The 26,302-nt window shown below is 38.2% G+C and overlaps 1 protein-coding gene across 9 annotated transcripts in view; it reads right to left on the reverse strand.

The window, feature by feature from the left end:
• The window catches only part of CEP112 (centrosomal protein 112), a 475,548-nt gene that overhangs the window by 216,478 nt on the left and 232,768 nt on the right, over positions 1-26,302 (reverse strand). For all 9 annotated transcript variants that reach the window (XR_002337057.1, XM_021066730.1, XM_021066727.1 and 6 more), the window contains one exon: positions 1,941-2,171. Coding sequence is in view for 8 of the 9 variants with exons in the window: in XM_021066730.1 (XP_020922389.1) it covers positions 1,941-2,171 (231 nt within the window). In the remaining variant the exon portion in view is untranslated. The remainder of the gene's footprint in view (positions 1-1,940; positions 2,172-26,302) is intronic.

The raw sequence follows: 26,302 nt of genomic DNA on the forward strand, positions 1-26,302 counted from the left end.
ACTCCCCATCAGCCTCGCTGTTGCTATTGTCAGAGGCTGGATCTACTACCATATACGGAAATTTCCCTGAGTCCGGACACTCGGTACGTGTAGCGTCAAACATTATGATTTTGTACCGCTTTGATGGAACCATCACCGACATCCTCATGTGGATAAATGCAGGCCCCTCAACCGGAACGAGTCACGTAGGCCCAGTGGCTCCTGCAGTCTCTCAGCAAAGGGCAGATAACTCCATTTACCTACTGGCTCCAGCAAGTCACCTGGAATCACTCAGGACTACTCAGGCACCTGCCCCCCCTCTCCCTCTTTCTCCCTCCACTTCTCTCCACCCACCTCTGCGTGTGAACCCAAAGCAAATCCTGCCAGCTCTAACCTCAGACCATAACCCCAATCTGATCAGTTTACCACCTTCAGCACTATTGGCCAAGCCCAAGCAGCTATCATACTCTTGTCTAAAGGACCGCAAGAGCTTTGGACTAGTCTCCCTACTTCCATCTTTGCTCTAGCCTCAGCCTGCACAGAGAGATCCTACTCAAACGGGTCAGGTCAAGCCAGTCCTTTGCTCAAAACCCACCAAGCCTTCTATACTCAGCAAAGTCTAAGCAAAGCCCTTTCAACAGCCTCTACAGCCCTACAGCGCCCGGTCCATCCCCGCGGGGTCTCTCCCCTGACCGTATCACCTCCGCCTTGCCTTTCATTTCCAGCCGCACTGGCCTCCTTGCTATTCCTGGCTCACTCCTGCCTCTTTAGAGCCCATTTTCTATTTATTTCTGGGTTCAGAGCTGGGCTGCCAAAGGCAGTCTGCTGAAATCTGAGTCAGGTAAATTAGGGTATTCCTATAAAGTAAGCACCTCAGGCCCACGACCCAGGTAAAAGCAGTGGAGCAGTGCCTAGGGTGGCGTTGTGCACACTAGGAAGGCTTAACATTTAAAGAGGAAGAAGAAGTAGAAAAAATACAATCAGAAGATTCTTTTTTTTTTTTTGTCTTTTTTTTTTTGTCTTTTTAGGGTCGAATCCACAGCATATAGAGGTTCCCAGGTTAGGGGTCAAATCAGAGCTGTAGCCGCCGGCCTACACCACAGCCACAGCAACATCAAATCAGAGCCATGTCTGTGACCTACACCACAGCTCACAGCAACGGTGGGATCCTTAACCCACTGAGCAAGGCCAGGGATCAAACCCATGTCCTCGTGGATCCTAGTCAGATTCTTTTCCACTGAGCCACAATGGGAACTCCAGAAGATTCTTAAATTACACTTTTTAAGTGTCTTGATCCCAAGATACAGATTGGCCTTAAAGAACTCAGGGGGCAATTTACAGTTGCTATGATTAATGGCAGTTCACATTTACTATCAATTAAAATATTTACACTTTTCCAGAACATCCAAAGAATGAATGGTTGAAACTATATCTGGAATATGTCAACTCAAAATGTGACATTATATTGGCATATATTTCAAAAATGTATAACCTAAAGAAAGTTCTTAATTTGAAACATCAATTTGGGAAAACATGTCATCATTTATGTGACACTGTTATACAAAACTATAAAATCTAGAAATAACTATTAGATAACTTAGGAAAGATTTGAGACGTAGTCTTAACTTAGGGAAACTCAGGGTTACAGCCCAAATACTCCTCATCAGTATAATATCTGACGATATTATAACATATTGTAACACTGTCCTATCACGATGTGTATTTAATTACTATAGAATGGGATTTCCCATAAATCCCTTCCATGAAAGCCAAGGGAAAAGCTAGGAAACCCAGCTCCCTTAGACATACATCAGGATACTTAGGTTGCTCATTTCAATGCTTTATAAATCTGGGGAGTAATTCTATGTCCAATACTTTTTAGAGATTAAATACAAGGGTGGCAGCTGTGGATTTCAAACACAGGTCCCCCTTGTCTGTGAAAGTCTAGTTGGGCATCTTACCTTTTCCAGCGTCATCTCTGTCTCCGCAGCATGAGTCTTTTTCAGCTCCATCTTCATCTTTTCTGACTCAGCCTTCAGTTTGTTGACAGTGGTCTCATGGTCCCGTGCAGCCCTTTGCTTCTCCTCTTCACGAAGAAGACCAAGCTCTACCAGCTGCTGTTTTCGCTGGGAATTCACATTAATCAGCTCTTCTCTCAACTTGTGGACTTGTGCCTCCATGTCAGCAATAACCTTTAAAAAAAAAAATGGAAAAATGAGCAGAGGATACGACTAGGAAAGTCATAGAAAAAGAATTGCAAAAGGCTACCAAAGTTCACCCTTTCCTTCCCTCCTTCTTGCCTTCCTGCCTCCCTTCCCTCCTTCTCTAATTCCAACATTCCCGTCTAGCTAAAATACTACCTGAAATATTGTACCATGTGCAACATAACCATATTCAGTTGTATTTGGTTCAAATATCTGTGTAAATGGAATATTACATGTATTCTTCTGCAACTTGCATCTTCAAATATTCAGTATTATGTATCTGAGATTTATCTAGTACTTGTTGCATTTTCCTTTTTATTTCATTGATGTGTGCTCTTATTTTTATGTCCTTCATTTTACTTTCTTGAGTTTTTTTATTCTTCTAACTTCTTGTTTTGGATATCTAACTCATTTATTTTTATCCTTTCTTCTTTCTTGATTTATAAACTTAAGGCTATTAATGCCCTTCTAACTACTGCTTAAGTTTAATCTCTTACGTTTAGATATATGGTATTGTCAGTATCATTTAGTTCAAAACATTTTTTAACCTCCATGATTATTTTTTGACTTTTGATCTAATTAGGACTACTAAATAGACTTAATAGACTTCTTAATTTGCAAACTTAGGGGGCATACTAGCTTCTTGGCGCTGCCATAACAAGGTATGAAAAGTGAGTGGCTTAAGACAACATTTATTCTCTCAAAGTTCTAGAAATCTGAAACCCAGGTGCTGGCAAGGTTGGTGCCTTCTGGAGACCAAGGCAGAATCTGTCCATACCTCTCCCCTAGCTTTCCACGTTTGCTGGCAATCCTCGGCATTCCTTGGTTTACAGAGGCGCCACTCGTCTCTGCTTCCATCTTTGAGTGACTTTCTTTGTGTCTGCATCTTGGGTCCAAATTCCACTTTCCCTATGAGGACTCGGGTCATCTTAGATTCAGTGCCCATCCTAACCCAGCTGACCTAATTTTAACTCGATTATATCTGCAAAGATCCTACTTCCAAATAAGGTCTCACATTCACAAGTTCTGGGTGGATGTGAAATTTTAGGGAGGATACCAATCAATTTAGGACATGAAGCTAAACGACTACTGTCCATGAGTCATTCACTTCTAAGTGCACTGTGGCCAGAGAATTTAGTCTATACCACATTCGTTCTTTGAAAGTGGTTGAGATTGCTAGATGGCCAGTTACCCGATGTTTTACAGCTCATGAATGATTGCTAAGAAACATGTATCCTATCCTTTTGGAAGTTGTTGCATGCTGTGTTCCACACAAATCCATTAGCTCAAACTTGTTTATTATGTTGTTGAAATCTACACCTTACTGATTCTTTGTCTTGACCTATGGACTGCTTAAAGACTTGTGCTAAAATCTCCCACTATGACGGTAGGTTTATTTCTCCGCGTACTGTTAACCGGCTTTTTGTTTTCAAATAGTGATCCTCACTCTTTTTGATTTTCCTGCAAGTCACATTGTCCTAAGATCAACAGATCCTTTTTTTTTGTTTTTTGTTTTTGTTTTTTGCTTTTTAGGGCCATGCCTGCAGCATATGGAAGTTCTCAGGCTACAGGTCAAATCGGAGCTACAGCCACTGGCCTACACCACGCTACAGCAACGAAGGATCCAAGGCACATCTGTGACCTACATCACAGCTCATGGCAACACCAGATCCTTAACCCTCTGAGCGAGGCCAGGCATTGAACCTACATTCTCATGGATCCTCGTCGGGTTCATTAACCGCTGAGCCCCAAAGGGAACTCCCTGAGATCAACAGATTTTAATAGCAGCTTTTTCCGGAGGGAGATAGATAGCATTTGTTTGATATAGTTTTATCCAATCTTTCATTTGAGACCTTTTCATATCCTCCAGTTTTAGGTATTTATTTATCTTATAAACAGCATATATTTTGGAAACTTTAAAAAAAAAATCTAGTCAACCTCAGTCTTTTAAATGGAGCGTTTAGTCCAATTTGGTCCATTAGTTTGCATATGCCAATATACATTTGCCTTGATTTTTCTCTTATCTTGTGCTATTCGCCCTGCCTTCTGTATGTTTTATTTTTGCCCCTTCTTTTTCTTCTTTTATTCTAAATGAATAAAATTTTTCCTCCTTCAGCTTTCTTCTCTCTCTGGTTTGGACGTGATAACACTATTTTTTCCTTAGTGCCCACAGTAAGAGGCCTCAACATCTATGTTTCACCCATCAGATTTTAAAGTAAATTATTTTTTATATCCTTTTAAACAACAAAAGGAACTTAGGACATTTTAAGTTCCACTGCAGTCTTCCATATTTCTGTGCCACAGTTGCTACTTGCAGTGTATGTTGCTTTTATCAACTCCATATTGCTAATCACCTTAGTCAGTAGCTGCCTGGATATAGCCATGTTTACCCCCGGCTTCTCTCATCCCTTCTTGCAACATGGACGTTCCACACATACAAGCAGCTTACTTTGGCCCCAAGCGCATCCTTTTAAGTTCTTTAAAGAAGTTTAGAGGCAAGCACTCTATTTTCACTACTCTGAAAATACTTTTGCAGGTGTTGTTGAAAAGTCAGCTGTTATTCATTGGAAGATAATTTGTTTTTATCTCTCTGGCTGCTTTTAGGATCTTTTTGTGTTTTGTGTTCTCAATTTTTTTTTTCAGTTTCTTTAAGTGCAGACATGTTTTTTATTTTTTGATTGGGACGTGCCACTCCTCTGAATTTGTTTTTATAAGTTTTGCAAAATTCTCAGGTGTAAACTATTAATTTAATGTGTCTGTTCCATTCTCTCCTCACTCCTTCTGCACTCCAATAGATGTATGTCCAATTTCCCCGTTCTTTCACCTAATCTCTCATATTTTCCATCTCTTTCCCTCTCTCCCACATTCTAGACATTTTCTGTGTGTGATGTGCTCTCAAATCCATCCAGATCCTTAATTTCAGTTGTTTTGTTTTTATTTTTAGGAGTTTATTCTTTTACAAATATATTTGGTATTTTTTAAATTGCTTTACCATTAAAGTATTTTCAATTCCTTACATTTCAATTCCTTTAACTTTATACTAAATGTGATTACTTTCGATGCTGTGGCTGATAATTCCAGTTATCTCGAGTCTTTGCAGGTCTCATTCTGATATTCAAAATTTCACGGTAATTTGTTTTTTCTCATATTGGTTTGTGTTGCTGTCCTTTTAAAATTGAAGTTGAAAGTGGCTTCTCCTGCAAACATGTGACTCTGACAGACACCTGGAGCTTCCCAGCCGCCGTTTTTCAGAATACACTGATCTTGTGCGTGTGCATTCACGCATCAGATGCTCCTGAGCGCTGTCTTATAGTTATGAATTTGAGGGGTGTCCCCACGCGGTGCTGAGGTTGTTTCTAATTCATGCGGACACTGCAGGTATGGCCTGGCCCCTTGGAGTCCCAGCTTTATGATGCAGACTGGTAGCCTCGATCCCCCACCTTAAGCAAACCCTGGACTTTCTCCCCCCCACCCGCCGTGCCTTATAAGAGCCCTAAAACTTAAGCTCATGTTCACTCAGGTCTAAAGAAGGTTCTCGAGGTGAGAGCTGCCTTCAGTACTCTGCTTATACCTCTGGGTTTCTGTTTTCACTCAGATGTTGATATCTGAGTATCCTAACTAACTTAACAGCTTCTGAATACATTCAAAAAGATATTCTTTTTTAAAAAAATTATCTAGTCTTTTTAGTTGTTTTCAGAATGAAAGAGGAACAGGGAGGGAACTTTATATGCCATGCTACCAGATGAATAGTTTAGGCTAAGGAGAATTATTATTATTACTGTTGTTCTTGTCTATGCATTATCTATTAAAGCAACATTTTCTGAAACACAATAAATGTTGTATGTATAACATACTTCAATAAGCACTGTATAAACCAACAATTCCCTGACGAAACCAGAGAACCCCAAAGTGACAGTAATGACAAAAGTTACCCTGGGATGCTGGGAACAGGAACACAAAGCTAAATGATAAGTTGCTTTAAAAATCAAAATACCTATCAGAAGAGGTTACTTCATTTTCAATAAAAATCCTGTACTCATTCATTCTGAATATTAACAATTTCATAATTTCTATGTGCTAAATAATAATTGCTAGCATGTTGAGTACTTACTTTGCACCTGGCATCTCATGTAGATTATTTAATATGGTAGGCATTAAATAACCCAACATGATAGATACTATTAGCATACAAAGTTTTCCTTTATATTAGATTGTGGTCAGTACACACTATTTCAACTACTGATGCTGCTCCCTCTCTACACTAGATTGGAAGAGACAGGAATTACAGATGGTTGGTCAAACATATTTATGTTGCAAGAGAAGGAAAGTTTTAATAATAACAAATCTGACCCTCAGAAGCTGGAGGTGATAGGGTGCTCCGTTTTTATCCTGCCTCCCTAAAAAAGCTGCTTTAAAATAGATGGTCCCTGGAGAATGTGCAAAAGGACTTTATAGAAAAGGCAAGGCAAGGTTTGCAAAGTTGTGAAGTGTATTTGCTTCCCTGTTTCATAGATGTATGGATTTCTGCATATTGATAGACAGCTACAAGCTGAAAACAAAATATCTTGCTTTCTAATCCTTGTTTTATGGTTCCTTCCCCTTTCCTTTTTTTTTTTTTTTTTTTTTTGGCTTTTTAGTGTCGCACCCACAGCATGTGGAGGTTCCTGGGCTAGGGGTTGAATCGGAGCTGCAGCTGCTGGCCTATACCACAGCTACAGCAATGCAGGATCTGAGCCGCGTCTGCTACCTACACCACTGCTCACGGCAATGCTGGATCCTTAACCCGTTGGTCGAGGCCAGGGATCAAACCTGCATCCTCATAGATCCTAGTCAGGTTCGTTAACTGCTGAGCCATGACGGGAACTCCTGGTTCCTTCCCCTTTAATGCAATTCTTGGGCACAATAAGAGAAGAGATCGTCTATTTAATCACATTCTGAGACAGACAAGAAATCTTAAAAAAAGAGAAATTTTCTAAGAGGATTTAGACTTAGCGACAACTGTTTTGTTTTTAGGGGGCAAAATGTTCTTTTAAAAAACACTCAGTGAATCAGTGTGGTAGACTAGGATGGGCTGCTGACTCTGTTTCCCAGAATTGACCATGGAGAAACCGCAGGAAGCATGAATCTGAGATATTAATAAGGATAACAGCCACAGCAATGAAAACAGTAGCACAAACAAACCCAGAGGGGTTCCTGGGGAGAACAAAGGCTGTCCTAAACTGCAGACTATATGTCTGTGGAAGGGAAGGGACTGCAGCCTGGGGAGGAAGTCAGGAAACTGGAAGCCATAAGAAGGGGGACGGGAAGAATGCTTTGTTCTCTGCTTCTGCTGCTCCCTTTTGTTGCCAGGTCCTGTTGCCATGGTGGAAGGGAGAGCCCAAGGCGGTGCTGCCATGAGACCGGGCAGGCCAAGGCAGGGAAAGGCCCTGCTGGGTGAGGAGCTGAAGAACAGGTGTACACTTATCAGAACTTCTTGGGCATGCCCTTTTCCACGCTGTCCCCTCCAACTTTCAGAACTAGTGACATTTAACCATAGAAAACCGCCTCCTCCTATTGCTGTTTATTTCCTAGAGGTTAAGGTGAATTCCTGCGCAGCAGATTTTCCTGGTAGAGTGGCTGCGAATGGGAGTGATGCTACAGTGGAGCACTCTGTCTTGGGGTCCAGACTCTCTCCTCCTCCTCCTATGAGCTTATTCAGTAGGTCAAGAGCTAAAGCCTGGCCTTTTGCTCTTCCCAGTAGATGTTACCACCTAGACAGTCCCAGGAGAACATGAGATCACTGGTCAAATTAAATATCCCTGAGGAGCAAAAGTACAAAAAGCACAAAAAGCAACAGCAGCTAAGAGACATACATTATCTGAAGTAGTATAACTGGAACAGGTGGATAAATAATTCTTTAAAAGCATAATAAATATGTATGTGTGTGAGTACGAATGCATAAAAATACACTGAAAAGGGTAAGCAAAGAAATTAAAGGCAGAAAGCAAAAATAAAAAGAAAAGAAGAAAAGTGGAAATGATGGGAGAAAGAAAAGGTTCCCTAGCGCCAAAGAACAAAATCGTAAACTGAAAGGATGATGAGATCAAAGCGCTCTCCCGGAAGGCACCAGGAAGAGATAAGGAGATAGAAAATACAACAGTCGAGATCTGTGGAGGACAGAGAAAGCGACCAGATGGCGATAATGCAGTAATATGCTCTGGATGTTGGTGTCCCCACAAAATCCACACACGGGAAACCTATGGTTGATGGTACAAGGAGGCAGGGCCTTTAGGAGGCAACTGATGTCTTTATAAAATGGGGTCAGAGCCTCTCTGAAAGAGACCCCAGAGAAATGCCCTACTCCTTCTACCTTGTGAAGACACAGTCAGGAGATGCTAGCTACGAACCAGCAAGAGAACCCGAACCGCGCTGGTGCCGTGCCCTCGGACTCCCAGCCTCCAGAGCTGTGACGAGTTTCTACTGCACCGCCCAATCAGCGGTCTTTTGTTGAGCAACCCAAGAGAACCAAGACATGGAATCTGAGAAAAAGCAACATGGAAAGATTTTATCCAGTTCCGTCTGGTCTGACAGCCTTTGCTTTTTATCACATGCTACACGGAGTCCAAGTTGTCAGAATTTCTCATGGAGGGTGACACTGAGAAGCAGTGCACTTTGCATTTTACCTGTTCTTACTGCGCACTTAGTTTCACCTAGTTTCACGATGATTAGTACAACGTTAACATCCCAAAGCCACAAGATCATTAAATCTTTACAAAAAATTTAAAAAAAAAACCCAAAAATGTTAGTTTTCCAAAGGCACTGATACCGCCCCAAACTGAATTTCAATGTTTTTCAATGTACATAAAAATATTTTTCATGGTACAATCACTGGGTAGACATTGTTTACATCTTCTCCACACCTATCTTTAGGTCTCTATTCCCACTTATTAGTCTCTTTGTTATTTTTCGTGGCTTCTTGGTATTTCAGATTACAGTGTATCATAATTTACTGAATCATCATTCTTGAACATCTGCTTTATTTCCAATTAGTCACTATTACACAGGTGTCATCTGTGAACAAATATTTTGCTTTAAGGTTATATTATCAAAATTATTTGGATAAACCATAAGAATAATTTTTAACTTTTTAATCCAAACTGCTCTCCAAATCAGTGAATCTCTTTCCAGGGTAAACAATGGTATATACTCGTACCCATCTCCATACCCTTCCCAGGGCTGCACTTCATCATTTCGTGTATTTTTATGAGTTGGCTGGGCATGCAATGGTAACTTAGAGGAAGGCATTTTAAATTGCTGGCAACACTGATACGTACTGGATTTAGTCCAATGGTGATTTTCAAATAGAAAAACTATGCTGAAAAATGTATCAACTAATTATGGAAGAAATAAACATTAAATGAAAGAAACTTAATGCTGAAGTCTTCCCTCAGGTATTTAATATTTCAATCATTAGCATGTGCTGATAGCTAGAGTGATGAAACTGCCAAGATCAATTTGGAATAGATGTGTTCATTCTCCTTTAATATTATAAATAGTGAGCGATAAACCTTCATCTATGTGACTGATATAAAAGAGCAGGACTATTTTAAAAATTCACAAGTTAATAAAGGTTGTGTCTCTGAGAGACAAACTATAAGGACAACTTTTAATCAAGCTGACTCTCAATTAGCAGTTTAAATAGAACAGAAAATGTGGAAGTAACTCAAACGGCCAGCGATGGATAAATGATAAGCAAAATGTAGTTTATACATATGACGGGATATTGCTCAGTCTTAATAAGTAAGGAAATTCTGCAATATGCTTCAGCATATACGAATCTGGAGGACATTATGCTACACAGAAATAAGCCAGTCACCGAAAGACAAATGCTATATGAGTCTCCTTAGACGAGGTACTTAGAACAGTCAAAACCATACAGATAGAAAGTATGCGACGATTGCCGGGGTGGGGGGAGGAAGGAGAGGTAGTGTTTCATGGACGCAGAGTTTCAGTTTTACAAGATGATGATAGTTCTGTGATGGATGGAGGTGGTGGCTGCACAACAAGGTGAACGCATTTAATATCACTGACCAGTACCCTTACAATGATTAAGATGACAACTTTTATATTATGTGTATTTTACCATGATGAAAAATGAATTACAAACTCCCCCTACAACATGGACCCATTTCCTTAGGAAGCTAATGACTCTTGAAACCATACTGAACCTAGTACGTTCTGGCAAAAGAAGTGAGAGGTTGAAATATAAATGACTATGGATTGTCAGGATCATCATCGCAAACAAAAATTCTAATGCACTTTATCAAAGCAAAATGAAGTTGAACCGAGCACATGTTCATGGTTAAGAAACAATCATTTAGATTATTTTCAAAATTGAAAAATTTTTCTACAGGCGCTTTTGGACTAAAGACACTTTAACAACGTATTGATATATCCGGTTACCTTTGTGCATTCAAAGAAAGTTTATGGACCGTCATCATCACAAACTGTTCTCCTTGTGCCACTCTTTAATTTAGAACGACATATAATTCACTATTTACTAGGATCTATACTGTGGAAGCCACTGTGATAAGTGACTTTCAGAAAAACATCTTCCCCGAAAGACTTTAGACGACACACACACACGCCATAAGAGATATAAGAGAAGACAAAGGGCCATAAAAAGTCAGAAGAGGGAGTAGTTACTTTGAGCTTGGAAGGATTCTAGAAAATTGAATAAAACTGAAGGCATCTGAGATGGACCCTTAAGAGATAAACTAGCACATTTGTGGATGGGGATGTAGGACGTTTCAGGCAGAAGAATGAGTCATATGGAAGGAGAAAAATAGAACATTAAAGAAGGGAAACCCAGAAAAGAGAAATCTGGTGAAGTTATCGAAGGATTTTTTTTTTTTTTTTTGTCTTTTGTCTTTTGTTGTTGTTGTTGTTGCTATTTCTTGGGCCGCTCCCGCGGCATATGGAGGTTCCCAGGCTAGGGGTTGAATCGGAGTTGTAGCCACCAGCCTACGCCAGAGCCACAGCAACGCGGGATCCGAGCCGCGTCTGCAACCTACACCACAGCTCACGGCAACGCCGGATCGTTAAGCCACTGAGCAAGGGCAGGGACCGAACCCGCAACCTCATGGTTCCTAGTCGGATTCGTTAACCACTGCGCCACGACGGGAACTCCATATCGAAGGATTTTGAATGTTAAGCTACATGGATTGGATTTCAAGGAATGAGAGGCAATGAAGATGCTGAAATGTGTTGCTGCGGAGGGGGTGGGTATGTTCGGACAGTGAGCCAAGTAACAGCACTGGATCTGGTACCAAGAACAATGAGCCTGGAGGGAGTTTATACAGTGGATTAGACACACTGGAGATAGGAGGCCAGCAATGGGGAAAGAGTGGAACAGATGGGAATACAGTCTTAGAGGTAAACAACTAAATGCGTGTTGAAGGCAAGGCAGAGCGAAGCATGTTGCTGATGTTTACTTCAGTTTGCCAGATGAGATATGCTGAGAGGCCCTCGTGAGATGAAACGTGGTCCTGTATAAAATGCATTTTTTTTCCTCTTTCTTTGCTCACAGGCAGAGAAATACCTAAAGAGAAAATCAAACCAAACCCAAACCATGTACATGCAAAACTGCATGTACCGAAACCAGGATAATGAGCAGTAAGCACAATCGAAGGCCAGGCAGGAGTTCCTGTCGGGGCTCAGTGGGTTAAGAACCTGATATAGTGTTTGTGAGGATTTGGGTTCAATACCTGGGTTTGCTCACTGGGTTAGGGATCCAGCATTTCCACAAGCTGCAGTGTAGGTCGCAGATGGCTAGGATCTAGTGTTGCTGTGGCTGTGGCACAGGCTCCAGTTGTTATTTGACCCCTAGCTTGGGAACTTCTGTATGCCACAGGCATGGCTGCAAAAAGAAAAAAAGAAGAAGGCCAGGTATCTTTGAGAGAAAATGTCCTTATCAGCATTGCAACTATAGGGAATGGGATGTGGGAGTTGAACAGGATGCCACCCAGCAAGTCAGAGAGCCTGGAACAGGACTGAAGGGGTTCCAGGTCAGTAGTGCACTCCATTCCCACCTGAAGCTAAAATAAATTCCCTCTGCAAAAAAAAAACCTTCTTCAGTTTAATGTCTCCAAGTTTCCCACAAATTAAGATAAACCAAAAATCACTTCGTAATAAAAAATTACTATGTACCCCCTGGAAAAAAAAAACACCCACAATTGGTAAGAGTCAACAGAAATAGACTCCCACTAGCAAGCACTTCAGGTATGGGAATTATCAGAAAAAGAATATAAAATATACATATGTGTTAAGTTTTTAAAGACACAAAGCCTGGAGTTACAAAACAAGTAAATCTGAAGCAATTAAGCAAAAACCACCAGATTTAAGAAAGAACCAAACATAATTTCCAAAAAAAGATAGAGTGAATGAGTTAAGGCAGCTTAAACATAGCAGAAGTGAGAAGGAGTGAATCTGAGGGGAGATCTTACTAAACTACTCCCATTGCAGCACGTTTACTCAGAAAAAGCCAACAGTGAGATGTTTAAAGCCACAGAAAAAAAATAAGATCTAATATATATATATCGAGTTCCAGAAGGAGGGGGGAAAAAAGGGAATATGGGGAAGACATGAAAAGATAATGACAGAACTTTCCAGAACTGAGGAAAAGCAAAATTCCACAGAAACAGGCAGCAGAATAACTATCACACAAGACGGAAAAATAGGGAAAAAAAAGGAAAGAAAGGAAGAAAATAAAACCACTTTACAATAAAAAAAATTACATCTAGAGACTAGTAGTAAAATGGCAGAACACAAAAGACCAAGAAAAAAAAAAAAACTTAAAAGCAGACAACATGGGGGAGAAACAGATTATATTCAATAAACGACATCCTAGTAGCAACAGGCGTACCAGACCCCAGATTTTAGTTTTTCAAACCTTCCTCCAATGAAAGGAACCAGTGGTCCTTGGACAAATGAGTGATTCTAAGAATGGGCATAAAATGCCTGAGATAAACCTGGAACGTCCTGCTGTGCAGAAGGAAGGAGGCCAAGCCTGACGGAGAAATACCAAAGGGGCAAGGGGCCAACTGAAAGTTCCCACTGGCCAAAGCTGGACCGATCTGAGAAACAAGCATTGAATTACAGTCCAAAGGTAACATAAATATCCATGAGTACACACTGATATAAGTGATTTAATTTATCAATAAGGGAGAAGAGACAAATCGTCCTTACACAAGAATACCAAATGACTATAGAAGGGCACTTTACAAATTCTAAACAGGCCCTACTCAAAACTGTCAGGATCATCAGAAACAAGGGAAGTCTGACAAACTGTCACAGCCAAGAGGAGAGTAAGAAGATGGGACAACTAAAATTAATATATTCTAGGTGGAATCTTGGAACAGAGAAAAACTTTAGGTAAAAACTAAGGAAATCTGAATAAGGTATGGATTTTAGTTAATGGAGATGTATTTATATTTGTGAAAACTGAAGCAACATACCATCCTAATGTATGACAAGAATATGGGAAACTGGGTATGAGATAAATGGGAGTCCTTTATATCATCCTTTCAATTTCTCCATACATGTATAACTTTTTTAAATGGTCTGTTTTTAAAGTTGGATCAAAGAGAAGCAAGGAAAAAACTGGGAAAGATGAAAAAAAGTAAGTTGGTCTCAATAATCATAATACAAAATACATGTAAATGGACCTAAATCACTAGTTAAAAGATTGTAATAGAGTGTGATTTTTTTAACAAATCAAAATTTGTTAAAAAAATTTTTTTGGCGTTCCCATCATGCACAGTGGAAACAAATCTGACTAGTAACTATAAGGTTGCAGGTTCGATTCCTGGCCTCGCTCAGTGGGTTAAGGATCCAGCGTTGCCGTGAGCTGTGGTATAGGTCGCAGACGTGGCTTGGATCTGGCATTGCTGTGATTGCTATGGCTGTGGTGTAGGCTGGCCGCTATGGCTCCGATTCGACCCCTAGCCTGGGAGCCTCCATATGGCGCAAGTGTGGCCCTAGAAAAGACAAAAAAAAAAAAAAAAAAAAAAAAAAAAAAAGAAAGAAAGAAACTGGTGGTATCAACGACATTCTTTGACAATACTGCGATTAAATTAAGAATCATGAAAAAAATAGCAACAACGAAACCAAAATAATTTCCCATATACTTCAAAACTGAAAATATGAACCTTTAATGATTCATGTTTCAAAATGAAGATAAAAATTAAAAGTATTCAGAACTAATCTCTGGAAAAAGACACAAGACACTGTTTACATTTGCACTATGTTCGATGGGAATGAGGGGGTTGTGGTGACAGGGTCCATGGGAGACATTTTACTGCATCTATTTTATGACTCAAATTCTGATTAGTGTTAACATATTTCCTATTCAAAATAAATTCATAAAATTTAAATTCTGAGAAATGATTTTTAATGAAAATATTCCTTAGCAAATCCTGAAGGATGAAACTAAAGTGAAGGAAATAGGTAGCTTTAACATGCCATTTATTTTTAAAAGGCTAATTATTAAAAAATTAGGCAACCAATTTAAGAAATTAGCTATATAGAACAATTTCTGCTAAGACTGATGAAGGAAACAAGAAAGGCACAAATAAACAATATTAGAGATGAAAATAAAGTACAGCAATATTGGGAGTTCCTGTCGTGGGGCAATGGAAACAAATCCAACTAGTATCCATGCAGATGCGGGTCCAATCCCTGGGCTTGGTCAGTGGGTCAGTGATCCACCATTGCCATGAGCCGTGGTTTAGGTCGCAGACACAGCTCGGATCCCACGTAGACCAGCAGCTGTAGCTCCAATTTGACCCCTAGGCTGGGAATTTCCGTATGCCATGGGTGCAGCCCTAAAAAGAAAAAAAAAATACAGCAATGTTATCTAGAAAAAAGAGATAAATAATATCAAAAATTTAAAAGGCACTACACAGATCCATTAGAGATCAAAAGGATAATATCATAAAACTATTATACCAATAACTGGAGACCTCAGGCTAAGTAGATTCCTAGGAAAATATAAAGTGCCAGAAGAAGAGACAATCAAATAAAACAATGCAATTAAAAAAAGTTAAAGAATAGTCAAGAATCTTACGACAAAGAAAAACACTAAGATCAGATAATTTTATAGATGAGTTCTAGAAAAAAATTCCCCAGGAGATAGGTCATTCTGATCTTTTACAAACTTTTCCAGAGAACAGAAAAGGAGGAAAATACACTTAAACTGTTTCAGAAGTCATAATTTTTTTTTGTCTTTTTAGGGCTACACCCGCAGCATGCGGAGGTTCCCAGGCTAGGGGTTGAATCAGAGCTGTAGCTGCTGGCCTACACCACAGCTCACGGCAACACAGGGTCCTTAATCCACTAAGCAAGGCCAGGGATCAAACCTGCGTCCTCATGGATGCTAGATAGATTTGTTTCTGCTGAGCCACAACGGCAACTCCCAGAAGTCATAATATTGATACCAAGAGATGACAGGACTAGGAAGAGAAATAAAAATTATATGCCAATTCAGTCATGAACCATATATAAAAATATTAAATGAATTATTAGCAAATCAAGTACAATAATGTATTAAAAATAAAATATGTATCATCAAGTTGCAAATAATGAAGGTCGGCATAACATTTATAAAATTCTATAAATGCCGAAAGTATCAGATTTGGATGAAAAGAAAAAATTCCTAAATCCTAAAAATTTACCAAAACTGACTAGAAAAAAAACTGGAAAATGAATCATCCTATAACCATTAAAAAAATTTAAATAGTGGCCAAAAATCTTTTCAGAAATAAAATATCAAGCCCAGATGGCTTTATTGGCAAGTTCCACCAAACATTTAAGAAACAAATCACTCACTCTTATACTAATTCTTTCAGAAAATAGAAAATGAAGGATTATTCAGCAACTCCAACTATGAGGCTAGCACAACATCAATTAAAAACATGTTCAACATGACACCATAAAACTCCTAGAAGAGACCACAGGCAAAATATTCTCTTACATAAATCTTACAAGTGTTTTCTTAGGTTAGTCTCCCAAGGAAGTAGAAATAAAAACAAAAATAAACAAACAGGACCTAATCAAACTTACAAGCTTTTGCATGGCAATGGAAACCACAAAAACAAAACAAATAAACAAAAAAAACCAAAAAAGACAACTATGGAATGGGAGAAAATAGTCGTAAATGATGCAACCAACAAGGGATTAATCTCCAAAATATATAAACAACTCACACAACTCAACAACAAAAAACAACCCAATCTAAAAATGGGCAGAAGACCTAAACAGACATTTCTCCAAAGAAGACACACGGATGGCCAGTGGGCACATGAAAAAAAATGCTTAACATCACTAGTTATCAAAGAAATGCAAATCAGAACTACAAGGAGGTACCCACCTCATGCTGGTCAGAATGGCCATCGTCAAGTCTATAAATAAGAAATGCTGGAGAGGGTGTGGAGAAAAGGGAACCCTCTACACTCTTGTGTGACTGTAACTTAGTACAACCACTATGGAAAACAGTAAGGAGGGTCCTCAGAAAACTGAAGATAGAACAATCATATGACCCAGCAATCCCACTCCTGGGCACATATCCAAACAAAACCACAATTCAAAAAGATGGAGTTCCCGTCGTGGCGCAGTGGTTAACGAATCTGACTAGGAACCATGAGGTTGTGGGTTCGGTCCCTGCCCTTGCTCAGTGGGTTAACGATCCGGCGCTGCCGTGAGCTGTGGTGTGGGTTGTAGATGCGGCTCGGATCTTGTGTTGCTGTGGCTCTGGCGTAGGCCGGCGGCTACAGCTCCGATTAGACCCCTAGCCTGGGAACCTCCATATGTCGCAGAAGTGGCCCAAAGAAATAGCAAAAAAAAAAAAAAAAAAAAAAAGACAAAAAGATGCATGCACCCCAATGTTCACTGCAGCACTCTTCACAATAGCCAAGACAAGGAAACAACCTAAATGTCCACTGACAGATAAATGGGTTAAGAAGAAGTGGTACATATATACAATGGAAATCTACTCCGTCATAAAAAAAGAACAAAATAATGCCACCTGCAGCAACATGGATGCAACTAGAAATGATCATGTGAAGTGAAGTAAGACAGAAAGAGAAAGACAAATACCATATGATATCACTTATATGTGGAATCTAAAATATGGCACAAATGAACCTATCTACAAAACAGAAACAGACTCGCAGATATAGAGAATAGACTTGTGGTTGCCAAGGGTGAAGGGGGAGGAAGTAAGATGGACTGGGAGTTTGGAGTTGGTAAATGCAAACTACTACATTTCAAATGGATAGACAACAAGATCCTACTGTATAGCACAGGGAACTCTATCCTGAGATCGATCATGATGGAAAATAATATCTAAAAAAAGAATGTTTCCATATGTATGTTTGGGTCACTCGGCTGTACAGCAGAAATTGGTACAACATTGTACATCAACTATAATTTAAAAATTATATGTAAGTATGACTGATTTACTTGGTGTACAGCAGATATTGGTACAACACTGTAAATCAACTATACTTTAATAAAAAATAAAAATTTAAAGGCAGGAGTTCCCGTCGTGGCTCAGCAGGAACCATGAAGTTGTGAGTTCTATCCCTGGCCTTGCTTAGTGGGTTAAAGATCCGGCGTTGCCCTTAGCTGTGGTGTAGGTCACAGACACAGCTTGGATCCAGAGTTGCTGTGGCTGTGGATGTGGCATAGGCTGGCAGCTACAACTCCGATTCCACCCCTAGCCTGAGAACCTCCATATGCTACGGGTGGGGACCTAAAAAAAAAGCAAAAAAAATAAAAAATAAAGGCAAAAAAAGTAGTAAAAAATATCCAAAAAAGAAATATCTCAGGTCAATCTCTCTCAAAAATTAACAAATTGAATTCAATGTTAATACATCATGAAAAAATTGGATGGGGCATAGTGTTGGTTTAACATTAGATAATAATCTATAATACAATTTATTCCATTGATGTATTAAAAGAAAAAGCTTTATGATTATCTCAATACATGGAAAAATATTTGATAAAATTTCACCATAGAAACTCTTAGCAAAATAGGAATAGAAGAGACCATTCTTAACCAGATAAAAGTATTTACCAAAAACTCAGCAAATTTTATCCATTCTTAACTGTGAAGTTTTAATACAGCTCTTTTAAAACCAGGAAGAAGCAAAGACTATCTGCTACCACTACTTGTATTCATGAGTGCATGACAAGAAAAAAAATAAAATGAAAACAAAATTGTCTTTAATCATAGATGTTTGTCTACTGAGAAAATGCAAAATGAATATACATGTTACTAGAAATAAGAGCTTAGAAAGGTATCTGAATAAAAGACCAATACTTAAAAATCATTTGCTATTTTTATACACTGGAAAAAATGATAAAATACCATTTATAACTACATATAACAAATATATAAGTTCCTCAGATATAAGTCTACCAAAAGATGTGCAAAACTCTCAAGAAAAAAGTACAAGCCTTTGAAAGACATTAAAGAAGATGTAAATCACTGAGAGATATATCACAGTGATGCCAAGTCTCACCATCAGTTCTCCCCAAATTAATCTACAGCATCAATGCAAGTCCAATTAAAGTTTCAACAAAAGCTTTCAGAAGTGGAAAGCAAAATGTTTAGGAGTGAACACAGTCCCATGATATTTCTAAAGAACAGGTGGTGTGGAATTCCATATCAAATATCAAGACCCAAAATAATGTTACTGAAATTAATAGTGTAGTATCATCGCAGACGATGCCGAGCCTAGAAATGAGCTCACATGGGTCAGAGCTGGCACTGCAGTTCAGTGGGGAAGTGATGAACTAGCCTAAATTGTGCTAAGATAATAGTCATTCACACGAAAAACACCAAAATCACATCCCTATCTTACACGATAGACAAAAATAAATTCTCTCCATTCCTAGGCATACGTCCAAGAGAAATACAACACATCTCCACAAGAAGGTGTACACGAACGTTCAGAGCATTATTCATAACAGCCAAAAAAGAGAAAACCAACCGAAATATCCATCAACTGATGAATGGGCAAACAGAATATAGAATGTACGAACAATAAAACATCATTCAGCAATTAAAAGAAACTGAGAGACTGGTTCACTTTGCTGTACAGCATAAACTGGCACAACACTGAATCAACTACACTTTGATAAAAAATATTTTAAAAGGAAGTGAGAAAGAATACATGTAACATGTACGAACCTTGAAAACAAACTGATAAAAGAAGCCAAGAGGTGAACAAAAGACCGCCTATTGTATGATTCCACCTGTATGAAACATCCAGAACAGGCAACAGAGACAGAATTGAGATTACTGGCCACCCAGGGCTGGAGCGTTTGGGGGAAATGGAGCGTGACTGTAACAGGGTATGAGTTTTTTTGAAAGGAGGTGATAAAATGTTCTAAAACTGATCGGGTAACAGTTCCACAATTCTGTGAATTTACTAAAACTCAGTGAACTGCACCCTTTAACTGAGTGAACTGTATGGTATGGAAATTATATCTTAATGAAAAGCATCATTTAAAAAAATTAACGCTTGGTGGATAAGAGACCAAATATGAAAGACAAATTTTTTAAAAATATGGGAGATGGCTTTTTTTAACATTAAGGTAAGGATTTCTTTTTTTCTTTTTTCTTTTTAGGGCTGAACCTGTGGCATATGGAAGTTTCCAGGCTTGGGGTCGAATCAGAGCTGCAGCTGCCGGCCTACACCATGGCTATAACAATGCCAGAGCTGGGCCACACAGCTTGTGGCAACACTGGATCCTTAACCCACTCTACAAGGCCAGGGATCAAACCCGAGTCCTCATGGATACTAGTTAGATTCTTAATCTGCTGAGCCACAACAGGAACTCCAGGAAGGATTTCTTAAACATAACTCAAAGGGCACTAACTTGAAAAGACAGAAAAAGTAGATAAAATATAATTAAGAATCTTCCTTTATCAAAAGACACCATAAAGCAAATGAAAAGATAAATCAGCACCTGGAAGGGGAGAGTCCCAATATATGTAACTGACAAAAGAATGGTATTCAGAATTTGCAAAGGACACCAATAATTAAAGATAAACAATCCAACAGAAAAGTGAGGAAGAGACATGAATGAGAACTTCCTAACAGGCAAAAAAAAAAAAAATAATAATAATAATAATAATAATAAAAAATAAGGGTAAATATATGAAAAAGTAATCTCCCTCATTAGTCCTCAGAAAATTCAATATCATTTCACAATCACTATATTTGCAGATGTTTAGAAGTCTCAGAATACCAAATGTTTGCAGGCTGTGCATCAGTGGCACTCTTACACACTACTGATGTGAGCGTAAAGTTGTAAATTAATAGTAAATTAATTTGGCATTACCTAGGAAAGCTGAACATTTTCATCAGCTCTGTCCCAACATATTGTAGAGAAAACTCTTCACATGTACTCCAGGGACATGTCCAAGAATATACATCACAGCTTTTTAAAAACTACATAACTGGAGATGCCCCAAATGTTCATCACAATTATTGACTTCTGATCACACAATGGGATGTGACATCCAGCAAAAGGAATAAACCAGAGCTATGCACAAGACAATGGATGAATCTTTAAAATAGAGTACTAGGTAAAAAATGCAAGTAACAGATTACCTACAATATGCAATCATTTTTATAAAATTAAAAAAACAAGCAAATGTAAACAATATGCTGTTTAGAGAACATATATGTGATAAAACTATACTGAAAAAATGTTGGGTAACTATCAACACACAATTAAGTACAATGGTTGCCTCTGAGACAAGGATGCCAAGAACATGGGAAGGAAAGAAGGATACAGTAGAGGCAAGAGTTTTAATAATGTTCTTGTAATTCTTAACTTGAGTGGTCAGCTAATAATGTTTATTTTGTTTGCATGCATCAGTACTTAAATGTTATTTATGACATACATTCTTTGTATGTATCAGATACAACATTATAAACAAATTTTAAAAGATGTTGCAGGAGTTCCCATTGTGGCGCAGTGGTTAACGAATCCGACTAGGAACCATGAGGTTGCGGGTTCGGTCCCTGCCCTTGCTCAGTGGGTTAACGATCCGGCGTTGCCATGAGCTGTGGTGTAGGTCACAGACGCGGCTCGGATCCTGCGTTGCTGTGGCTCTGGCGTAGGCCGGTGGCTACAGCTCCGATTAGACCCCTAGCCTGGGAACCTCCATATGCCGCGGGAGCGGCCCAGGAAATAGCAACAACAGCAGCAACAACAACAAAAGACAAAAAAAAAAAAAAAAAAAAAAAGAAGATGTTGCAGGGGTTTTAAGGCTGAGAGGTAGGGTGAATGTCTCTAACAAGGAATAACTTCTTAAATTTTAATACAATAATTATTTTTAATGTAATCTTTCCATTTATTATGAAAATAAAAACTCCCTATGACAATTTTTCCTTGTGAATTTTTCATGGGGGATCATCAATTTCAATCATGTCTTCAAATACCACCTTGTTTTATTACTCTTTATTTTTATCATGAAACAAAAGTTAATTTAAAATGACATATTTTCTTTTCTTTTTTTTTTTTAATTTTCCCACTGTACAGCAAGGGGGTCAGGTTATCCTTACATGTGTACATTACAATTACATTTTTTCCCCACCCTTTGTTCTGTTGCAACATGAGTATCTAGACATAGTTCTCAATGCTATTCAGCAGGATCTCCTTGTAAATCTATTCTAGGTTGTGTCTGATAAGCCCAAGCTCCCGATCCCTCCCACTCCCTCCCCCTCCCATCAGGCAGCCACAAGTCTCTTCTCCAAGTCCATGATTTTCTTTTCTGAGGAGATGTTCATTTGTGCTGGGTATTAGATTCCAGTTATAAGTGATGTCATATTTTCTTTAGAACAACATATTACTAGTTCTAGAGTAGATTTTAATAATTTATGGTTAATATTAAGGCCATGAGACATCATTTTAGGTCATACAAAACTGATCAAAATAACTTCTCTATTTTCATTGCTGGACCTAGCAGATATATCTTTGGATTTAAGCTTATAGATTCAAAGAAAAACATTTTAACTTAGTCTTTCAATCCTCTAACATTATTTTATAAATATCATAAGCAATAGAATGTTCTCTTATTGTTGTAAATGACTTCTATAGGAACTTCAGCATAAAAGACAGTTGAAACTTATAAGAAAATATTGCTTTTGTCTCCCCCTCAAATAGCTATCAAGAATAACAACAGATGATTGGTGTGTTTCTAACAAATTAAATACAATAATTAAACACGAATCAGTTCTGTTTTGAAGCAGGACGACTGGTGTGTAATGAGCACCATGTCTCAGGCTATGGAAAAATCAAACAACATGGATTAAGCAGGACTAAGGAAAAACAAACAAAATCATGAAAAGTCAGGACCAAGAGGTTTGAATTCAGAAGGTTCTGAGGCAGAGGAGTTCATAGAGTGGTGAGTTCCTCCAGGAAAACTCTTTCTTGCATTGACCTAGGTCTCGGGTCTTTTGAGACGCTGCATCTTTCGGTAGTTCAGGGCTCTCTGGTCAGCTACGTTGGTCACTGGTTTGTCTATCCATCTATGTGTCCATCCATCCAACATCCATCACCTCACCAAATCACATTTTAAAGAGTTGGGTGGTCTACAGCTATTAATGAGCCTTCAGTGTCCATTTTTGAAGAGTTGTGTTCTCATTTAGATGTAGGGTGTATCAAGGAGGCAGAATCATCAGAAGATTGTCCGGGACTGCATTTCAGTCCACATCCCTTACTCCCTGATCACTGGAAATTTCCTCCCACAGACAAAAGGGTAAGGAACCTAAGGACGGGGGCCCTGACCCCATTCTCCGCCCTACGTAGACAAGCTTTAGCAGGCCACCGAGTTGAGAACAGTATGGAAGTGGATAATGTTTGGTCAGATATTGTAATTGCTTCATATAGGCTTCAAAAACAACATGCATTGCTCATAAATGAGCCACGGATGAGTGTGGAGCAGCAGGGTTTAGGTACCCCTGCTAATCCCTGGCGGGCATAGGAAATGGCATCTTACAGTATACGTAAGTGGCCCAGAATGAAAACTTCACCCGTGGGCACAGGTTTGAAGAAATGACCACCTAATTTCTTGGCTGGATATATCATGCAGAAAAGTTCAGAAGACTCCTCTGAACACCCCTGTAGTTAAGGAGTATTTCTCTTCACCTTTTCTTCCCTTGATCCTTTCATTTCATCCCATACAGGAAGGAGGAGGGCAGCTGGTTTGCATGGTTTACATATAAGTGAGATAATTAATTCATCCTAAGTACCATGTATGGCAAGAAATAAGTGTACCATATACTCGGGGGCAAGTTTCTGGACACACCCTTATAAAACTAATCTTTCTCTGCAGATTTTGAAAATATGGCAGAACCATAAAATAATTCAAGGTCATTATTTTAAATACTAATTATTATTGAAAGTAATGTAAGAGTATATGGTTTAAGGGTTTGGGATTAATCTATGGTGACCAGATGGATATCCTGTAAGTAATTTTGGAAAAAAAAAATCCTTCCAACCTACTATTTACTTTTGTGGAGTATATACATTTAAATTCTCCTGATCCCTTCCTGTAGCTTTAGAGTCTATTAATAAGTAAGAGTTTATTATATAACTTAGCTTTATTTATTAATATATGTTATATTTCCTGTTTTAAATGTGTTTTATGTAAATATTTAAATTTTGTTCTCAATTATGTCTGTAAAACTTCACTGAGCTCTTTGTCAAGAGAAAATATTAGAAGATAACTTTCAGTGTTGGAAGCTACCAGCTTATGAAGGAAAAGGGAAAAACTTAATTGATGGATGTTTTTTTTTAAATAATTTTGTGGGAGGAGTTTCTGTCATGGCTCAGTGGTTAACAAATCCGACTAGGAACCATGAGGTTGCGGGTTCCATCCCTGGCCTCGCTCAGTGGGTTAAGGATCCGGTGTTACCATAAGCTGTGCTGTAGGTCGCAGACGCAGCTTGGATCTGGCGTTGCTGTGGCTGTGGTGTAGGCTGGCAGCTACAGCTCCGATGGGACCCCTAGCCTGGGAACCTCCATATGCCAGGGGTGCAGCCCTAGAAAAGACAATAATAATAATAACAACTTTGTGGGAAAACACCCTGATGACTAGAGATTTTTGTTTGTTATGATAAATAATCTAAATATATAATACATTTGTTATTAATTTATATTATGTATCTTAGTATTTATTACATTTTAAAAATTAAAATATTGATAATAGATTTTTTTCTTTTATATTTGGTTATTGATCACTCCTTTTGTCAGTTATGTCTCATTTTATTTTTTAAGAAAAGGAATACATTGAAAAGTGAATTTGGGGGATTTGATTATACAGACCTGATGTGAAAGTGGACACTCAGACTTCAAGGAGGAGCAGCATCTATACTAAAAAAATCAACTGTGGACTATATTGGAAAATACAGTTGGATCAACAAAAAATAATATTTTAGAAAGGTTTAATATATCTATTTTATAGAGATTAAATTTATGTCAAGCACAATGCTGTATCTTAATGAGATCTTATTTTGATCATAATTTAATAGAATTTAAAAACTGAAATTCATCTAAATAGTTAAAAACCCTACTCTGCTGCATTATTATATCTATAGCATTCAATGTATCTTTTAACATATTTTGGATATTAATGATTTCAAATTAAGCCAAATGTTACAGAATTATTTTATATGCGAGTTAATTTTTTGTTGTGTTTTTGAATAAGAAAGGTTTTGTTTTTTTTTTTTAGTGTTTTTTAATAGGGCTAAAAAGCTTTTAAAGTGTGTTCTCATATGCCATAGGAAAGACAGGTAGTTGATAAAAGTAGCAAAAAGAAACATTAAGAGATGCAAGCAAAGTCACATAAAAGTTTGGGTAAGAAACCAGGTCTTCAGATTCCTAGGGCAGCATATTTCCTGTTTATAACTTGCTGCATCTAGGGAGCAAATAGGACTTTCATGACTCATAATGCCTGTGTTCTGTCAAAAGGAAAATATTTTTTAAATCCCCTCAATGATTGAGAGATATTTAGAACTAAGAGTGAGCAGATTTACCTTATGGTTACTCAAAAATTGCTCTGGGATCCAATATGCATGCTTACGGTATTTAAAGGATATCTGTGTTTTAGTCTCCTGATCTACAGTTATTAGACCTAGTATTTAAAAATATAATCATCAGCCCACCTTGCAGGTCAGTGAAAATATTACCTGTGCAACTTGTAAAGATGAGAAAGGGATTTCAATTGCCCCAAATACCAAAGGAATAGCTTAGCTCTGGAAGGAATTCTATACACAAAATTAAAATGTGGTATCATTGATCACAATGACAATACCTAATTACATGATGAAAGAGAGAACAGAGCTCAACACCCAGAAAAAGCAAGAAAAACTGTAATTTGATTAAAAATTTTAGAACAGTTAATACTCAGTTTTGGAACATATTACAAAGGGCTTATGTCAAGAAATAAAATGTATTTTTTATCTGCAAAAGAAGAAAGTACTCTAGGTAGAGAATAAAAAAGGAAAAAAGAAATAGGGTGAAAGCACAAAAGAAAAGCACTCATTAATTTACATGGAGAAAAAAAAATTTCAAAAGAAGTAGAACATGTAATGAGTCGTATGAACTGGCAAACATTATGGCTGCATTTGTTTTGTGGGAATAATGACGATACTACTAAAAATTCATAGCTGATGTTGAAATACCTAGTTATATTCTAAAAGAACCACCCAAGTCATCTAATTGAAAATAGGTCTTGAGGAAAGTGAGTGAAAAACCCACAGCAATTTGCTTTTAGGTTAAGTTACAATTAAAAGGGAAGAAAAGGAGGTGTGGGTCCCATTGGCCTATTTTGGAAACTTGCTATGATTGTGAACTTAAAGTGACTGGGTAAGGTCATTTATTTTATAGATTAAATATATGAATAATTAACAGAAGCACCAAACATAATATGTACAAAACATAGGCTCGAAAGGATTTATAAAAGTGGAAGTAGTCACCTTGAGAAAGATGACACTAAAAAGACACTATCTTCAAAAAGCACTTCTCATAATCTCATCTTGAGAATGCAAAATATAAGT

The sequence above is a fragment of the Sus scrofa genome, chromosome 12 (genome assembly GCF_000003025.6).
Source record: "Sus scrofa isolate TJ Tabasco breed Duroc chromosome 12, Sscrofa11.1, whole genome shotgun sequence".
Classification (NCBI taxonomy): Eukaryota; Metazoa; Chordata; class Mammalia; order Artiodactyla; family Suidae; genus Sus; species Sus scrofa.